The sequence below is a fragment of the Pyrgilauda ruficollis genome, unplaced genomic scaffold (assembly GCF_017590135.1).
Source record: "Pyrgilauda ruficollis isolate IOZ18807 unplaced genomic scaffold, ASM1759013v1 scaffold133, whole genome shotgun sequence".
Classification (NCBI taxonomy): domain Eukaryota; kingdom Metazoa; phylum Chordata; class Aves; order Passeriformes; family Passeridae; genus Pyrgilauda; species Pyrgilauda ruficollis.
This window is the reverse complement of record NW_024511766.1, coordinates 581,614-600,806: the sequence shown is the minus strand read 5'-3', so window position 1 is coordinate 600,806 and position 19,193 is coordinate 581,614. Positions and strand designations below refer to the sequence as shown.

The following is a 19,193-nucleotide window of genomic DNA, read 5'->3' as shown; positions in this document are numbered from 1 at the left end:
CACCCAACAGGAGCTTATGAACAGAAAGAAAAAGCTGCTTGCGTATTTTTAATTCAACATATTCTATTCATGGTGTCACTGTTATTTTGATGTTCAAACAATTCTCACTGGCATTCAAGTTATCCGTAGTTTCTTCTACCAGCCCAGCCAAGAGAGCAGAGCACTGCAGCTGGGGAGCAGGAGGTGGTAAGAGGCTGAAGGAAGCTGCAAGGACCCTCAGAGAAGGTTATCTGTCCTTTCAGTGCAGGGATGTGTGTGCAGAAGGAGTGCACACGGGCCTGGGGGCACCCCATGAAAACGCCTTCAGACACCAGACCTGTGTGCATGCATCATTCACTGTCCGCACCAGGGAGTCGTTTCAACACCTCGGGTGTTTGCCAGAGTCAGAGCATTAACAAAGAGGCAAACTGGCCGCTCCTGTCCCCAGCAGAACAGCACGAACACGTGTCACCACTCATCTCTGCGCTTACGGGCGCTGAGTTATCCTCCCGTGGCTCTAAAAGCGAGGGCCAGCAGTCCAAGGAGAAAAATATCACAGCTAGAACAACTGAAACCCAAGGAAAAAACTGGCATTTGAATGGCTCCACTCTTACAGGGAAAACACCTCCTTCCAGCAATCAGTAGGTGCCACACCACAGGACTGGTGCCCGCTAAAACCCAACGCCAGCGGGGCACCAGCGCCGCAGGGCGAGCTCCTCCCGCAGCACCCACCTCTCCTCCAGCCTCTGGGCTTTCTACAGCCACAGACAGATTAATAAAACTGACCAAGGATGAAGGAGGACTAAAATAGCTCGCTTTCTTTCTAAAGCCACTGGCAAAAATCAAACCAATTAAAATCATGATCTGAGTCAGTTTTAGTCGATTGTTGGCACCTGGGGCAAAACGCCGCTAGAGCAGAGCTGCTGTTGGTTTCCAATTTAGCTGTCAGTGCGACAAGGGAAGGGGCTCGAGGAGATGAAAGAAGGCATTAATAATAACAGAGGCAAAGATGAGAGCTTGGTCCACACCATGGGCACAGGATTTGCATCAGCTTCCTGTGCCTATGTGACAGCAAGCCTGGCCCAGGGCACGAATAAAACCAGGAAGCCAAGAGGAAAACTTGAAGGGAAGCAAAAAAAAACCCCAAAAAATTGTGTACAGATACATAGGCAATAAAGAATATTTTTACAAAACAGTTGAAACCAAACGTTCCCAGAAGAAATGTTTTCAATGAGCATGTGACAAAGGCACCTTGCAGATCACCATGGATGCTTCATGGACAGCAAGTCCTGTCACCTGAGCAAGCAGAGAGGGAAGGCTGGCACCATCAACACCAAACCCAACAGAAATAAGGCACCGGATTGGTCACTGGCACACCAAACCATGGCATGAGGACACCCTGTGTATCTGTATGGCCTCTACATTAGAGAGTCACCTCAGCTGGCTTTGTCCAGGACAACAGGGTGCAGTGACAGCAGTACTGGCAAGAGGCTGGAGGGCAGAATGTAAGAACCTACAAAATACCTCGGTACTGACGGTGACTGGTGCCCAAGCAGCACCAGCATGCAATGATGGTAACACCATCGAGAAACCAGCCAAGGACTGAGGCTGGGCTGTGGCTACTGATGGGCTCCTGGGAGAGGACACTGATGGGCAGCTGGAAGTGCTGTGTGCAGCCCACACACACTGATGGGTTTGTGGGGCAGGACACTGATGGGCAGCTGGAAGTGCTGTGTGCAGCCCCACATGAGCACTGAGGCTGCTGGAGGGGCAGGCCAGTCAAGCCAAGCTGCAGAGGTGAAGCCATCAACCAGCCCTGGAGAGGGCTGAAGGAGAGTGGCCTGTCCTGGTCCCTGCAGCAGCTCCTGGATGGGGCCGTGCCCTGTGGGGTGGCTGCAGCAGCTGGCACGGCAGGGTGAATGCAGGACATGGCTGCACAGGAGCACACAGCTCTCTGAAGGTGTGCCATCCACAACAGACAGCAACAGCAGGGCACTCGTGCCCAAGGCAGGGTGGTTATCCCAGCAGGGACCTTGCACCAGCAGCACAGTGCCAGTCACAGCAGCAGCACGCCAGGGCACAGCAGCCACGGGGCACCAAGGCAGGGCTGGGCCACCAAGCAACACCAACAGCATAAACACACAACAAAGCTGCTCTGACAGACTGTGACCCCTGACAGAAGCAGGCCAAATCTAAAAAAACCCCAAATGATCAAACAACAACAACAAAAACATCACCACAGGACAGAAGCTAAAAATAAGATTCAGTAACACTGCTTTTCATCAGGTCTTCCTCTGTGCCTGAAAGGGGAGAGCTTGCAGGGAGCAATACCTGCCCTCACTCTGGACTCAGGCTCACAAACAACTCATCAATTCCCAATAGTTCACACGCAGCTTGAGCCAAGGTATCGTTTTCCTGGGGAGGAAAAACAAGAGCAAGAAATTCTTACAACTCTAAAAATACCACGCAGAGATGAGCTGCAGGGCTGGGTCCTTGGCAGAGGCTGCCTCTCCTGCCACTCCCACGCACCTGGGCAGCTGTGCCCACACACCATGGTCCCTTCTGGGGTAAGGGAGGACTTGTCCTGGCAGGAAAGCCTGGCAAGGTGCTCACTCCCTTTCAGCTGCACCCTCCGGTGCTTCAGGCTGACCTAACGTCGGTCCTTGTGGTTCATGTGGCACTTGGAGCAGCACAGGAAGGATTCACAGGTTTGTCATCCCAACTTGTGGGGACAGCACCCCACAGAGGCAGAGGAACTGAAAAAGGACCAGTTTCCAGAGGTAGCCAAGGTGCATGAAGTAATTAATTAGTGAACTATATTGGCCTGCTGAAAGAGGTGGACAACTGATAGTCTTTGCATTTTGAGAGTCCCATCCTTAACCTCCCTTCCAGACAAAGTGAAAAGGATGGAGACACGATGCATTTCCAAAAGGACAAGCTGAAAAAAGATTAACCTGGATATGTGCAAAGAGGCGTGTTTAACACCACAGCACCCAGAGAAAAGCCTGTTACTACACAAGATGGGAATTTAGCTACCACCACACCACATCAAAGGAAACTTCACCACCACGTTTCTGTCTTCTGCTTTAAAATCTGTCCCACGCCTTCCTCATATGTCTGCATGTCCTGATCAATTACCTTATGTCAAAGCCTTGTTACACACACACACACGCAAGTTTTAATTGATTTACTCAAGTCAGTGAGCAAGGAATAGATTAAATTACATCTTGGGAAATAAAGCTGGGCCCACTAGGGCAGCCAGCTTCACTGCTGCGAGGTCTGAAAGCTCAGAACCAAGGGCAGATGTGGTTTGTTGCCACAGTCTGATCTGAAGCCTCCCAGTGCCTGGTGCTCTGAGAGCTGTGCTAGCCCAGCTGAGCCTCAGCCAGCCCACGATGGTTTCCATAGAGCAGCCAGGGTCCTGAGCCTACAGTCATGCTGCACAGAAAGAACCTGCTCACTGATCACAGCAGTGGCAGCTAGAATTATACAGCACCAGCAGCTCTCTCCACACAGTGAAACACAGAGCCAGCACACTGCAGATCTGAATGCTGAATGGAAAATGCACATAAAACTAACATTTCCAGGCTTTGTGCTGGTGTTTTGACTGGGTCAAAAATTGATGCCACCACGTTTTAAAGACTCTTCATTCTCACCATATTTACCAAGGTGTTCATGATCCTTCAAGGCCTTTGAGTCAATAATCCTATGCTTGTGAATAAGGGTAAAACATAAATAAGAAGCAGATAAAGATGAAGATAATGCAAGAGACTGAATTGTACAGCATAATTCCCAAAGCCAAATTTTGAAGCACCAACAACCAAAATACAGCAGAACTGGAGAGGCAGCAGCTGCCTTCAAGGACATCCAGCACAGGACAGGGTAAAACTTCAAACCACACTGTTTCAGTTCACAGCATCTCTCAGGCAATCTCTGAGGATGCAAACTAAACACAGGATTCTGCTCCCTTTTATTCACCAGCACAGTTTTCTGCTGCAAGATCAGACTTCAGGAACCAAATGTGTTTCTCTTACATACTTCAGTAATCCCATACTGCAGAATCAAGCCTCTAAATTGCAGTTCATTCTAGCAATCTTCAGGCTTATCTTAGAACATTGATTCAACACAACCCCCCCACACTTTTTATAAAGAAAAAAACTGGGGAAAAAGGAGTATTTAAAATATTTATCACAACAGCGGTCAGCACCGTGAAGTGCAAAGCCTATCACACTTCCACTGAGGATGTGGTTCAGCAAGGCTGGTAGTGAGCAGCAGAAATCATCTTTCAGTCTAACCTGACAGGACAGTACTGGCTCAGGTTCTGTTCTTCAGAAGATGCCACCCACATAAACACCAGTGATCTATCAAAGTCTCTTACCAGTAGTTATTCAAACCCATCACATGCACAGGGACAGTTTAAAATGCTTACAGCAGCAGTAAGAACAGTAATCAGAGATCTGACTGAGGAGGCAAAAGCACTTTGAGAAAAGCCATACAAAAGAAGAGGGTTTTACAGTGAGTGCAAGCGTTGTGGATGAGTTAACAGCAATGCTCTGTGAAGGAAGAGCAATGTGTTATCCCCTGGCAGTGACAGAGGCACGGCCTGACAAACAGCTCGCTCACACTGAGCCCCAGCGAGCAAGGTCCGCTAGGTTTTCATTTCTCTCAGAAGCCTTTTGTCACTCACTCACACTGCCTCACGCACACTCAGCGGCTCCTGAAATGCACTGAACGTAAGAATTTGTGATAGTGGGAGCACGGCATGACAAGAATATCCAACACTCACTGATAGGGGCCCAAAGCGGAGCGCTAACAGGTTTTGGGTAAATGGGAAGTAGAGATGTTTGGCACCTTGCAGGACAGATTGTCAAGTCTTTTCTGCACCATTTCAGGCTGTGAAACCTGTGTGCTTTCCCTGCAGTCTGATATTACTACGAGTTACACCCACAATATCTCCTCTTCCATTACATTCTTCAGCTGCCTTGTGCTCTCCAGAGACTTCTCAAAGCTAATTTTCCATCATTCAAAGTCTCACAGAATTTGCTTTCTCCTGTAGCTGCTCCACACTTTCTCCCCCTTCCATTCTCAGGCTGGCACCTCTTATTCATTCCACAAAGCAATTTAAAGTCCATCCTTCATGATCAGATGTGGAGTGAAACAAAACCACTTCCAGACCCAAAGGCACAGCCTCGCCACCTCGCTACTGAGCTTCCAGCCATCCTCCACAGCACTGACTCGAAACCCTGCTTTTTTTCAGCTTTATATATTTCAAAATCTCTTCCTAACATTGCTCAGAAGGCCTAACTAATTTTTCTGATCATACTCAAAAGTCTTGCAAAAACATTTCAGTTTTGACGGGAGGTCTTTCCAGACCAAGGGTGGAACAAGGACAGAGATGGAAAACCTGACAGGTCTTTTTCCTTAAAATAGCTCCAGTGTGACTATTTTTCCTGAGAAGCCTCAAAGAAGTTTTGCTTATGTCCTAGTGGGGAAACAAATTCAAATTTTTAAACCCTGAAAGTTGCCATGAAAAGAACTGACAACTTTCACAGCTCTGCATGATCCTTTCCTCCTCTACAGTCATTAATTGCTGCCACTTAAATTAAGCATCCCTAAACAAGAGCATCTACTGTTCTTAAATGAACTACTAGGAAAAAGTCCAAGTCCATCTTTCTCCTGTCTTCCATGCTGTTCTCTCCTTGTGCAGGAGTTACTGGGTCACTGCCTATAAAGCTTGCACTGCTCTCCATCACCTACCAACGGGATATCCCTCACAAAGAGACTGTCATTTACACTAATCCCCAACATCCCAGAAATCATGGGATAGAAATTCCTCCCAAGGACACAAACAGAACTTGAAAACCAGGGTTTGCACTGATGACCTGAAAAGAAAAACAAAAACCAAACCAAACAAAGAACATGAAACCCAACCCCAAAACAAACAGCCCAAGCCCTCCTCCAGCCAAGGAGACCACGTATGCGCTCTCCAGTGGCCAAGTACCACAGCTCTGTGTGGCCAGCAGCCAGGTACCAGCCAGAGCAGACGTTCCTCGTCCAGCCTCCTGGCCAGGCAGTATCCTGACCTTGGAGGGGTCTGAAACACGTCACACTTCACCCCAAAAACCTCTTTGCAGCTGGAGTCAGACTCCTGACTTTCTGCTGCTGTAGCCTCCCCAGGAGGTGATCGAGAAGAGCCTTGCCATTTGTTCCCTCTTGACTTACTTCACTTTTAGCACCTTTTATTGAGTTCCGCCAAAACAAACGAAACCCCAATATCCTCTGCTCAGAAAGCAAACACGGGGCAGAGCGGGAAGAGGAGAAGAGCAGCAGATGAAAGTGACTCCAGCTCTCCTTGCCCAATCACTTGAAAGCAGTCAGCTATTTTTGGCAGTCTCTGAACGTTCAGTCACGGCTATGCAAGATGAGAAGCCAACGTAAAGCAGAGCACATGACAAAGCTGCACTGGTGTACAGCAGCAGGGGCTCTCCTGCAGCAGGAGCAGTGACAGCGTGGCCAGGAAGGGGCACCTGGCTACCTGATGGCCTCACACAACTACACGTCATTTCCCTTAGGAAATGCATTCCCCTGTCATCCCCACCACTACTGCTGCTCCCCAAAATACCCCCACATCTTTGTTTCACTAGGGAAGACTTTCAGGGATCAGGTACTCCAGCTCTGCACCCCACAAGAAGTGACAATGGCTTGCAGAGACAACTAGGTCCATCCTGGCTTCTTATTCTCCTGCAGCACTCAGAGGAACAAAGTGTAAGTGACAGCAGTTCAGAGCACTGTGTATAATTACAATTAAAACATTTCTCATTTTCCAGGCAGTACTGTAGCACAACTCGGGCAAACTGAGATGTAAGAGCAACATAAGAATTTCACATGTGTACTGAACATACAAGACAGCTGCACAGAACTCCACAGCAGGTGTAAAAGCCAAAGGAAAAATGTTTCTGTGTAAGCAGTTTGACAGCACACTGACAATGTGTGGAATTAAATCAGCCACAGCTACTTGAACACTGTGGCCAGTAGCAGTGACACGTACTACGTAAGAGACACAAGGGAAGAGAAAGGCACCTACATCTTGGAAAATGCTGGAAGATGGCTGAAAGAACAAACTCAGAAAGGATCTCTGTCCTGCCGTGTGTCTGCTGGGCAGGTGAGAGTGTGAGCCAGGTGTGAGCAGAGCTGTGCTGGGCATCACCTGCAGCTCAGGCTGCACTGCTCCCTCCTGCTGCTGCCTCTCTCCCCTGCCCCACCTCCTGGCTTTCCTCTCCAGGTCTTTCATACCTTCTATTGGATCTTTGCATTTCATGCAAGAAAAAATGCCCTGTGCTTTTTCCTGCCATTTAAAGAAAACCAGGAATTTCTAAAATTTGAGCAAAAAGTCACTTCTAACAGAAGAGGAAAAACTCTGAAAACTCCTGATTCCCCCTTCCTGGAGGTCCTCAAAAGCTGTCTGGACACGGTCCTGAGTGATGTGTCAGGAGATCCCACTTCAGCAGCAGGCTGGACTGGAGGAGCTCCAGTGCTCCCTCCCAGTGAGGACCATTCTATGACTCAAAACACAAAATGAACAGAAAAATAAAACAATCAGATGAGTGCTAATTACCACTGGATTTGAATAAACAGGCTAAGGGGGCAGGGAAAAGTGGCTCAGAAACTTCTGTAATTAAACTCAGTGGCTAAAACCTGAGTGAAGGTCCTGGAAGCTGATGGCTGTCACCTCTGCTGTGCCATCCCTGGGAAGCCACAAGCGCATGGGAATGGTCACCTGTGGCCAGGAGAGAGAGGGAACTGCCAGCTCCTGCCTGGTGAGAAGGGGAAGTCACCCATCACCTTCATCAGCAGAGGGCTGAGCCACCAGCCCTCGCTGTCCCCACGCTGAGCTGTGTGTCCCTGCCAGGGCTCATCCCCAGGGCCCTCTGTGAGGTGACAGCAGGGCTGCCCCAGAGGCTTCCAGCACGTCCCACGTGCTTCCACAAGGTTCCACAAAGGCTCAGCAGCCCTGGCAGCAGCACTGGTGCCACCTCGGAATGTTTTCAGGGGAGGGATGATCAGACAGGACTGGGCTGCTCTGTGACATGCCACCCCTGAGATGTCAGTCCCAGCTGCCAAAGGCCACAGGGACAGAGCACCCAGAGCAGGGCAGCAGTGCTGCTGCTGCACCCCCAGGGACAGGGACAGAGCAGGGCAGCAGTGCTGCTGCATCCCCAGGGACAGGGACAGGACACCCAGAGCAGGGCAGCAGTGCTGCTGCTGCACCCCCACGGACAGGACACCCAGAGCAGGCCAGCAGTGCTGCTGCACCCCCAGGGAAAGGGACAGGACACCCCAGCAGTGCTGCTGCACCCCCAGGGACAGGGACAGAGCAGGGCAGCAGTGCTGCTGCACCCCCAGGGACAGGACACCCAGAGCAGGGCAGCAGTGCTGCTGCTGCACCCCCCGTGCTGGCCTGGGGTGAAGCTGTCACTTCACACAGTGACACCCAAAGCACATGCCTGCGGAGCACACAGGTCACACGGAGATTACACAACGGCCACCTCTGATCTGATCCCTCCAACACAGCAGAAATTCATCCTGAACTGGGTGGTAACTAAATGCACATGTATCAAAGATCTCAAGCGCTGGTTAAAGAATTCATTCTCAAAGCAACCAAGAGAGCCTTGTATCAATTATGTCAAACCCCAGCTTTTGAAAAGCATCTAGAGATTCCCTGGGCCACAGAACAGAGGAACTCTGTAAACACACCTTCATTTCAGCTGCAAGCACAACCAGTGCCACAGGTAACAAAGCACCACTAGCTCAGATCTAGTCGATCTTGAACTGTGTACATGCAGTGCAGCCCAGATCAATGGCAATTCGATTGCTATTTCAGGAATATCTCTTCTTCCCACTTCATTTCTGTGCTCTGCTCCCTCCCACCTCACAGTGATGCTCTAATTATTCAAACAACGTAAGCAGTGTTCAATCCATGCCAGCCCTTTCTTCCTTTAGCACTGACCTTGCCTTATACATCACTCTCACAAAACTAATTAAGTGGAGAACAGTCTCACTTTACACTCTCTTCATGAAAAGAGCTGAATTGTTACCTGCCTGAGGGTGCAATTCAAATTATTTTCGCCTTCATTTCACTCAGCAACACAATACAAATATTGAGCACGAAACCAGGCAATTCACAAAACCTTTTACCCAGGTTACCACACACAAAAATAAAAGGATTATTGTAAATAACATATATACCACAGTCGTCTCATTTTGGTTTTTAACAAGCATTTTCATGTAAGCTTGACCAAGACATGTTTTGGGAAGAGGAGGGAGTTTTTCTAGGTCAAATGTGCTTGAGGAAGGAAAAACAGTTTGGGCTACACAAGCCCTAGAGGCAGGCTCAGCTAACGGGGACAGGAGTGGCTAAGAAACCTTGAGTCCCACAGAGGAGATCTGAGACCACGGAATCTGGGAGAGCATCCAGCCACCAACAGGGCAGCTCCTCTCCAATATTCATGAACACAAAAATCCTGGTCTGAAAATGCTCAGCTAGAGGTTGTCCAGGATGTGAGGCTTGTCCTCTTGGAGTTACAAATGTTTTGTTTGTACACAGGACACCCCCAGATTTACAGAGGATTTTATACATGGATTTAAGCATGGATTCAGTGCCTGTAGGAGTTGAGGAACTGGACTTGCCCTGTCTTCGCTCCTGAGGAGGTTTTTCACACAACTCTGCAGCTGTGTCTTCTTCAAGACTTCAGCACTAACACACAATGAGGAACAGGAGCAGAAAATGAACACTCATCGACCCAAGGCTACCCTGCAGCACTCCATTCCCAAAGCACAGGGGTAAGAGCAGTGCCTGGCAGGAAATCTCAGTAGATGGCACAAGCACAGTTAATGACAAGTCTCCAGTGCACTGTGGGTGTACAGTGTACAGACCAGAGACACCAGAAGCCTAAGCCATGCAAATTCTTATGCATCTGCTGAGGCTGCTGGTGCTCCCCCTCTGCTCGGTGGGGCTGCTCGTCCTCCAGGCTTCATCTGCCTGGGAGTTTCTCCTTTGAAAATGAGATTTGGCATCTGCCAAGAAGCAACTATTATTAAGTTTTCCTTTAGAAGCAAAAAAAAAAGATTAGTTTTACTACCTTCTGTACAAGACGAGCTCTTGGCATGGACAGCAGCCACCAAGAACCAGCACTAACACACCCCAGAGTGTGGAGCTTGTCCCTGGAAATCCTGCCTTGCTGTGGATTTCCTCAACACTGAAAACCATTCAAGAGCACCAGCACAAATGTGCTGGCATTTTCATCTCAAGACTGCTTCCACTTTTTAGTTGCTGACGTTTTATCAACATATGTGAGGGTCACTGTCTTGGGATTGAGAGGGAAGGATGTTTCTTTTATAGACAGTTACTGTCGTTTGTGGAACCAGAGCCAGCCCCAGATAATGAGTCAGAACAGGAGGTAGTTACTGTAAATATTCCAAGCATGGGCACATTAACAACCACCCACTAATCAGAGGCAATGCCACAGGCAGACACAGAACTGCCAGTGGTGTCAGAGGCAGTTCTGAACGGCTCAGGGCCTCAGCCAAGCCCTGAGCAGCTATTGTGACTGCAGCACTGTACCCAGGATGGGATGGGTCACTGGGGCTGTCCCTTTCCAGCGGGCAATGCATCTATTCAGAGTGAAACCTGGCATCTCAGCCTCTGAGATTTCCAGTGTGCAGTGAACAACACAAAAGCACTGTGGTTAACACTCTGGTGCCATTCAGAGTTTACAGCACAAACACACGTTCTGATGTGTAAGTCAGCAGCACCAACTGACCACAAAAAGACCCAATCTGCTGCTGGCAAGCACCTGCCTGAACAGGTCCTCAAGTTCATATCCCAAACTGCAGTGCTGCTGAAGTTTGGTGGGGCTTTTGGTCTGAAATGGGAAGAACTGGCACCCAAATTTCTGACAAAAAGACAAAGAAATGCCCTGCCTTTCTGAGCTGAGTGACCTGAGCTGGCCAAGCAGCACTTGAGGCGGCTGGCACCGTGCTCCCTTCCCCCTTCTCACCAGGGCTGCACTTGCTGCTAATTTTGATTTCGTGGACTCAGACCAAGACGTGGTCAGCTTACATGCTGCTCCTCTTCAGTCCCTGAAGTAAGTTACTTTCTCATGAATCAGTACTATAGAAATATAACTGTTGAGATCAGCTGCTTTATTTTCGTCAGCTTTTCTCCAGACCTTTCAATCATAAGCTGCATTATCCTATATTCCCATAAAGCCAGGAAAAGCAGTAATAGACACCTCAACATTCTGACTTCTATTTTTCCTGCCAAGTGATTTCTCTAAGTGCTTTGTTTTCTGCTGTCACTGAATTAGAATAGTACCTGTACTTGCAGAGTCTTCACTGTTACTGTCACTATTTCAACACACTCTTCTCAGATTAGAAGCTTTCAGCTTCAAAAATGCTCCTATTTTGCTTTCTGCAGAAGAAAATACACTCTGCATTTTCTCACTGCTTATGGCTGAGGTTATCAGACTTTTGGACAAAGCTATCCCAGTTCCTTGTGGTGACAGCACGGTGACAGGAAAAGATCCCTGTGCATCTGCTTTGACGGGGAAGCCAACAGTACATAATCCCCTCAGTAAAAAGGAACACAAATGCAGATTAATCCATTCCTCAGATTCGGTTTGGGACTCTCTGCTCCAGACCTTGACTTTGCTGAGAGGAGCCACACATATTGCACAGCAGCCTGTGGAAGAGCCAGGCTGTAACAGCAGCCAGCACGAGCTCTCTAAGGCCCAGGTCCAAGGCACAGGGCTGTCAGCACCCTCAGCTCCCTCTCCAGTGCCCGGTGCTCTCCTCCTGCCCCACAGCCCTCCCCAAACAGAAGATAAAAAATATGGAATTCAAAACAGCCCCAAGGCTGTTGGTACAGCCCCAAGGACCGATGGGGACCCTCGATGCACTGTGCCCAAAGTGCAAGGCAAACACTTCTGGGGGGGTTCCCTGTCCTGGCACAGCTGAGGTCTGGGTGCAGCAGCACCGTGGCAGGACAGGAACCTGCCTGGTGGGAACTGCTCTGCTGTGCTGGGAATGCAGGGGAGCTGCTCCCAAAATCAGTGAGAAAACCATGGCTCTGCTGAGAATGCACCCAGATCTTCCTCTGAGCACTGAGCTGCTCCTAAAATCAGCGAGTGAACCATGGCTGGGCTGGGAATGCACCCAGAGCATCCCCGGAGCACTGAGCTGCTCCCAAAATCAGTGAGAAAACCATGGCTCTGCTGAGAATGCACCCAGATCTTCCTCTGAGCACTGAGCTGCTCCTAAAATCAGCGAGTGAACCATGGCTGGGCTGGGAATGCACCCAGAGCATCCCCGGAGCACTGAGCTGCTCCCAAAATCAGTGAGAAAACCATGGCTCTGCTGAGAATGCACCCAGATCTTCCTCTGAGCACTGAGCTGCTCCTAAAATCAGCGAGTGAACCATGGCTGGGCTGGGAATGCACCCAGAGCATCCCCAGAGCACTGAGCTGCTCCCAAAACCAGTGAGTGCCCACTGCTGTGCTGGGAGTGCACCCAGAGCATCCCCTGAGCACTGAGCTGCTCCCAAAACCAGTGAGTGCCCACTGCTGTACTGGGAATGCACCCAGAGCACCCCCTGAGCACTGAGCTGCTCCCAAAAGCAGTGCCCACTGCGGGACGCTGAGCTGTCCTTCTCCAGACCCCCACTTTCCTGCCCCCCGGACACAGGGCACCGTTGGGAGAGGCACGGACACCTGGCCCAGGATGAGCCCGGCCCGGAGGGGACAGGCTGCTCCCTGGAACCAGCTGCTGGCTGCCCCAAGCAGCCTCACCCCCGAGCAGCAGCAGCACTGCCCAGCCTTGGGAAGCAGCTGGGCTCACTGCAGCCTGCACCTGTCCAACTCTCACACACCTGAAATAAAGAGGGGGTGGGGAAATCAGTGCCATAATCTGCCATGACCTTACAGGTACACACTCACCGCTAATGCAGCATCTTGCAGAAAGTAAAGGTGCACATCCCTGACTTCATTCTGTTAATCCATGAGCTTTATTTAAGATTAGGAGAGATAATTCTAAATGCCCACAGCCACTTTTAAAAGCAAGCAGATATTGAGCAAAACACAGCCAACACTGGGTTTCCAGGCAGGACTTACAAGTGGGACCAACACACTCTTAAGCAAGCAGTTACCTTCCTCTTTGGCTTCAGGAAAGACATAAAAACCCCCACTATTTTAATTAAAAATAGATTTTTATACTTCTGTAACACCTGCAGAACTCCACTGACACCACCACAGACTTTACAAAACCACAATTTAACTGCAAACAACCACTGCAAGGCAGTTAAGTATTTGCTCTGGATTGTGCTTATTCCCAGCAAAATCCATGGCCTCTCAAGGTTCTGTATAAATCAGTTTTTTCTAAAAAGAGCCACCCCAAATCTGGTGGAAGAAAGTGTCTTTTAACAATGTACACAGCGCAGCTCCTATATTTGGGCTGAACATGGCCCTCCCCAAATTCTGTAGAGCTACAGCGAGGTCGCACCTCACGCATGGCCCTGCAATGCCTACGAAAGCTTCAGGAGTAAGAAAAGCTGGCACTGCTCTCACTGAGCAGCATTCCACATTTAGGAGGCACACATGACCCCGGGACACCTGCATTTACAGCAGGTATTCAAACTGCATCACCTCGCCTTCCAGAGTGGGGTACACGAACATCACCACCACAGGCTACTCCAGCACAAAACATGATTATGTGGTTCTTTGAAAGAGAGGTTAGCTAACTCAAAAGCACAGAGCCTTCTCTCAGGACTCCAGTGCCACTCTACACCTGCAGAAAAACACAGGAAATTATATCCCACCATTTCCAGGCAAATTACTGTTTTGTAGTAAAAAAACCCCATCCAAACCAAAAAATCATATCAAAAAAATCCCACCCCCCACTGCCTGGGTTTACTACGGCTGGAGCCAAATGAAACACTCCCATTAAGAGCATTAACACTTGCAATCACCAAGAGAATTCAGGTGATTCAGAACAGGAAAAAACATTTCCTACTCTAGTGTACAGCTCAAGAGGCTGAAGAGGACCACGCAGCCTGTACACGAGCTAGTAAATATTAACTCCTTGTCAGCATCCCCAGCCTCCCTAAGAGCTGCTTCACAGGTGCTCAGCATGACTCACAAACCACCTCACACTCGGCTCCTCCTGCCGTACCACAAGTGCCTCTTCACTCGCGGTAACACAAAGTTTTTCTGTGAGCCCAGGGAGCGTAGCAGCACCAACTGCTTTTCCTGGGAGCCTCAGAATATTCACCTTCTGCTACCCTGTCAGCACTGACATCACAGCCTCGCAGTCTCAGGCACCACTGACTCATTAGCAGACACACAAATGCCTTTGTCCCACTGGTCTGAAATGTGCCAAAGCGATTTCTGACACCGAGTGTGTCATTAAAACTTGTAATCGTAGCACAAAATGGAATATGTAAGCTTGATTTTAAAAATAAGCGTTCCGGCAAGCATAGCACAAGTATGGCAATTTCTTTTTGTTTATACCACAGTTCTAAACCATGCAAAATAATTCCTCAGAAAGGCGGGAATCTTTTGTTCTGCACTGCTTAATAAATTATTTAAAGCACAATATAGCGAATAAGGCCACCATGAAAGAAAATCAAAACCAACTCAACTTTAAAGGATATAATGTAAAAGCAAAACATATTTATCTAAAAAAGTAAGGTTTTGCAATGCATCTAAGTAGTGAAGTTGATTGTGTTGCTGAGGAAAAAAAAATATCATGCAAACGCTAAGGATTTGGACAGGAGACAGAACATAGTAAGAAGGGGAAAGACAGAGCTGGGAAAAAATTCACATAAAGAGAATATTTTAAAAAGCTTTTCAAGCTGCTAAACTTAAATTTTCTAAATCATGAAACCACAAAGCTTTTTATCAGGAATAGAGAGGCTGTGTTGTTTTGATTCGGCCTCTGGCTGTAAGAGAGTAAACGGCAGGGAAGTGTCCCACTCCGTTTTAGAGAACTAGGGAATAAGGAGCAGGTTTTGGGCAGGTTTTGGTCCTCCGGGGAGGCCCGGCCCAAAATCCCCCCGGGTGTCCCCAGCCGGGAGTCCGAGACCACACTGGGGTGCGCGGGGAGCCGCGGGGTCACCGCCCGAGGGACACCGAGCCCCGCAGCCGGGCATGGGCATGGGGACAGCGCGGGCCACGACCCCCAGGGACCCCGGCAGGGAACCCGGCAGGGAACCCCTGTACCCCGGCAAGGAACCCGGCAGGGACCCCCTGTACCCCGGCAGGGAACCCAGCAGGGAACCCCTGTACCCCGGCAGGGAACCCCGGCAGGGAACCCCTGTACCCCGGCAGGGAACCCCGGCAGGGAACCCCGGCAGGGAACCCGGCAGGGAACCCCGGCAGGGAACCCCTGTACCCCGGCAGGGAACCCCGGCAGGGACCCCGCACCCCGGCCATGGCCCCGGCGCGGGCAGCTCGTCCCCTCACGCCCCAGCGCCGCGGGGCCCGGGGCGAACCGGGCCGGGGCAACTCCCGTGCCGGGTCCCCCCGTGCCCGGCCCCGGCGGTGCCCCGGCCCCGCGTCTCCATGGCGATGTCTCCCCTCCCCGCCCCGCTGGCCGCCGCAGCGCCGAGCACCCCCGGCCCCGGCCGGGAGCCGCCCCCTCCCCTCCCGGCGGGGAACGGGGGGGCCCCGCTGCCGCCGGTGCCGCATTGAGCGGGCCCCGCAGCCGTGCCGGGGTGCCGAGCAGCGCCGGGCACGGCGGGCGCCGCTCCCTCCCGTGCCGGGGTCCCCCCGCCGGGGCCGCCCCCGGAGCCGTGCCCCCCTCCCGGCCCGCTGAGCCGGGCTGTCCGCGGTCGGGCCGGGGAACGAGCCGCTTATCGGGGCGGCTGCGCCTGCCTTACCCTTGGAAGCATCTTTCTCTTCTTTGGGCTTGATCACCTTCCCGCTCATAGACCCCAGCTTGGGTGGGAAAATCCCCGGGAGCGTCGCGAATTCCGGCTGGACCAAAGAAACCTCGGGCGGGGGGCAGCGTGCGTGCGTGTGGGGGATCCTCTACGCCGAAAAGGCTGAAATAACACCAGGAGCAGGGGAAGGGGGGGAAATGAGGAGCCGGCGAGCTGCCCGCTCCCCGGAGCGGAGCCTCGGAGCCGCCGCGGTGCCTGCGGGAGCGGAGCGGGGAGCGGGGGGCTCCGGCAGCCGCAGCACCGAGCCCCTGCGCCGCTCGCCGTGCCGGAGACAAAAGCGATATTCCCTGTGTCTGCCTGGCCCCGGCCCCCTCCTTCCCCCGCCTCCCCGGCTCTGCCTCCCCTCCCCAGGGCCAGGGAAGCGCAGCTGGTCCTGCAAGTCCCACCGACCGGGGGGAGGGGGGTACCGTGACTCGGGGGGGGGGTTGTTTGCTTGGGTGTGTTGGGTTTGGGTTTTTCTCTTTTCGCATCCTCCCCTAATAATAATGGGATGGAGCAGCTGAGCTGCAGCCGCGGATAGGAGGAGGAGGAGGAGGACGCGAGTCCCCGTCACTGCAGAAGAGGCGGCAGGTTTACGCTCGCGGCAGCGAGGAGGGCTGGAGGGGGCAGCTCCCGCCGCCCCGGCTGCGCGCATCCCCCTCCGCACGCCCGCACCGGGGCTCCATTAAACGGTGCGGGGGAGGGCGGGGGCAGCACGCCTCCCGCTGCCCCCCAGCCCCCCACGCTGCCCCACGGCCCGACCCAGAGCAGCCGGGCCGGCCCCGCTCGGGAGCCGCTGCCAGCCCCGGTACCGCAGCGGCGGCTCCGGGCGCCGCCCGCTCCCCAGCCTGTTGCTGCCGTCGCGGGAGCGCAGAGCGCCGGCCGGGGGCACGGGGGGCAAAGCGGGATCGGGTTCCCGTTAACGGCGGGCACGGAGGGCAAAGGGCGATCGGGTTCCCCAGCAGGGAACGCGCGCAGCCCCGCTGCTCTGCCCCGGGGCGTGGGACGGCGCTCACCCTCCCTCCCCCTGCTCCATCCCCTCGGGGAGCAGCGGGGGACCCCACGGGCAGCCAGCGCCCCTCACCTGTGCCACAGAGCGGCGTGTCCCGCCCCCCTGTCCCCGCTCTCCTCGGTGGGGCAAAACTTCCTCTGCCGGGGCCGCCGTCGGGGGAGGGACGAAGGCGATGCAGCCCCTTGGAGCCCGGCCCCGCTCGGCAGCGCCCAAAATAACCTCCGGGAAGGGCGAGCCGTGCCGGGCCCGGGCAGCCCCTCGGGCCGGAGCCGGGCTGCTCCTGCCCGCTCTGCCAGGCCGAAGGGACACGAGGCGGACACGAGGGATTTCCGCAGCACCGGGACGGAGCGAGGCAGGGCTGGCACCCGGCAAGCGCTGTGCCCTGAGCGGCCCCCGTGCCCCGCTGCCCGCCGGGGGTCCCGGCACAGCAGCAGCCCCGGGGCCGCTATTTTTAGTGGGGAGGAATTCCTGCCCGGCAGCCCGGGACAGCTGGGGACAGCTCGGCTTTCCGCGGGCACCGCGCTGCCAGGCAGGACAGCTCTGAGTCAGCGGGTGACGAAACACGGCCTGGATGAGGTCTCGTTCCCACCGCACACAAGGGGCTGCAGATCGAGTGCAGCTAGGGATGTTCGGGCTGTTCAAGCCGGGATCCAGGAGCCAGCATGGCAGCTGCGATCCCGGCTCCGGGTGGTGGGGTGGGCTCAGCTTTGCGCTGCAGGGACACGGGTTGCTGGGGCTGAGGTGAGTCCCCACCACCGGAGGCGTTCCACACCGCAGAGCCGTGGCACCTCGGGACGTGGCTTCGCGGTGAGCATGGCAGTGCGGCTTGACAGATTTGATGATCTCAGAGGCCTTTCCCAGGCAGGATGGTTCTAGGATTCAGTAAGCCCTCTGATGATAGTGGAGTTGGAGTGCTCTCCATGTAAGTCTATTTCACACGAGCCTCTTCAGTTGTTTGTTTTTTTTAACACATCTGAGACTCTCCAGGGGTTAAAAACCTGGTCTTTTTCTTGCCTGTTTCTGTCCAAACAGGGACCGCTGAATCCAGAGGGCTGGAAATGGAACGGGGAAGGAGAGAATCCCTGGTTCAGCTGAGGCAGCACTGCCAGAAGTAGCTGATGAGCCCCAGCAAGGAGATCTCAGCTGTCCAATACAACTTAGACCTGATTTTCAAAGGCACTTGCAGTGTCTTTGCTGAGAGCCAGTGACAATTCACGCTTCTGGTCTGAGATCTTTCCAACACCAAATGTCACTGACAGATGCTGTGTTAGTGCTGACAGTGAACCTGCCTTACCCGAGCCATTCTCATCTTTGCCAGGAGACCTGTTCACTTTTGCAGGAGTAGTTATTACATTGACCAAACGAGGCCCATACACTCAAATTTACTACACTGGAAGGAGGCAGCAGCTCAGCAGGCTGTGGAAGAATTGTACCAACTGGTGGGCAGGGGGAGCTTACCCTGCTGTTTTAAAATGACTTAGCTTCTCCCCTTACTAGTTTTCAGGGCTTAGAAGTGTCAGTTAAAACAGTAATAAAATACCGAGTTATGCATGCAAAATCTAAGGGGATTTGCATGAAGGCTTATGGCAATCCAGGTGCAGTTTGCACAGCCTTTAATTTGAAAGCTGCCTTGATGGCTGGAGTATCCTAGTGGAGATGGTATCTGTGGCCTGATGTCTTCAGATTCCCTCATCACTTCCTCGCTTTGAAGTGAGCATCTCTGGATTTTAGGGAAATCACTTCAGGTCTGGCTTTGCAACAGAATTTCTTTAACTAACTCAAGTATTTAAACGGGAATCTGAACCTCAGTGTCTTGGTACATCACTGCCCAACTATAGTAGGGGAAAATGTCACCTCATTGCTTTGCAGCTGCTGCCTGGAAGCTGAGAAGCACTCGGATGCTGTGGTGACACAAGTGATACACAACAAGCTGCACAGCACAGCCAGGCTCAGGCAGAAACTTACCTCTACATGGCCCTGACATGGATCCTGTGCCTCTCACTGACAGCATTCTCTGAGGTTCTGAATTTACAGAAATTTCTGCACCTCCAGATAAATCAGGTACCCAGAGGAAAGAGATTTAGTGAAGTTTAATACAAAGAAATCTGACGTGTCTGTGTAAATGCTGTTTAGGTGATCCCTGTGTGCCTTGGGAGGGTTTAAATTCAAGACAGTCTTTGTTGGGGGAGCACGATTTAAAGCCAGATATCAGTAAATTGTGGTACTTGC

General features: G+C 52.2%; 1 protein-coding gene across 4 annotated transcripts in view; it reads right to left on the bottom strand.

The window, feature by feature from the left end:
- FGF13 (fibroblast growth factor 13) overlaps positions 1–17,423 on the bottom strand; it is a 196,729-nt gene extending 179,306 nt beyond the window's left edge. The window contains exons 1-2 of one of the 4 annotated variants that reach the window (XM_041459231.1): positions 17,037–17,422; positions 15,911–16,075 (exon numbers count right to left, since the gene is read on the bottom strand). In XM_041459231.1, the coding sequence (XP_041315165.1) occupies positions 15,911–15,959 (49 nt within the window). In that variant the 5' untranslated portion in view covers positions 15,960–16,075; positions 17,037–17,422. Of the gene's footprint in view, positions 1–6,201; positions 6,314–15,910; positions 16,340–17,036 lie in introns of those variants that run through there. The other 3 variants (XM_041459235.1, XM_041459232.1, XM_041459236.1) reach the window with 3 other exon arrangements.
- Between the last annotated feature and the right edge of the window lie 1,770 nt (positions 17,424–19,193).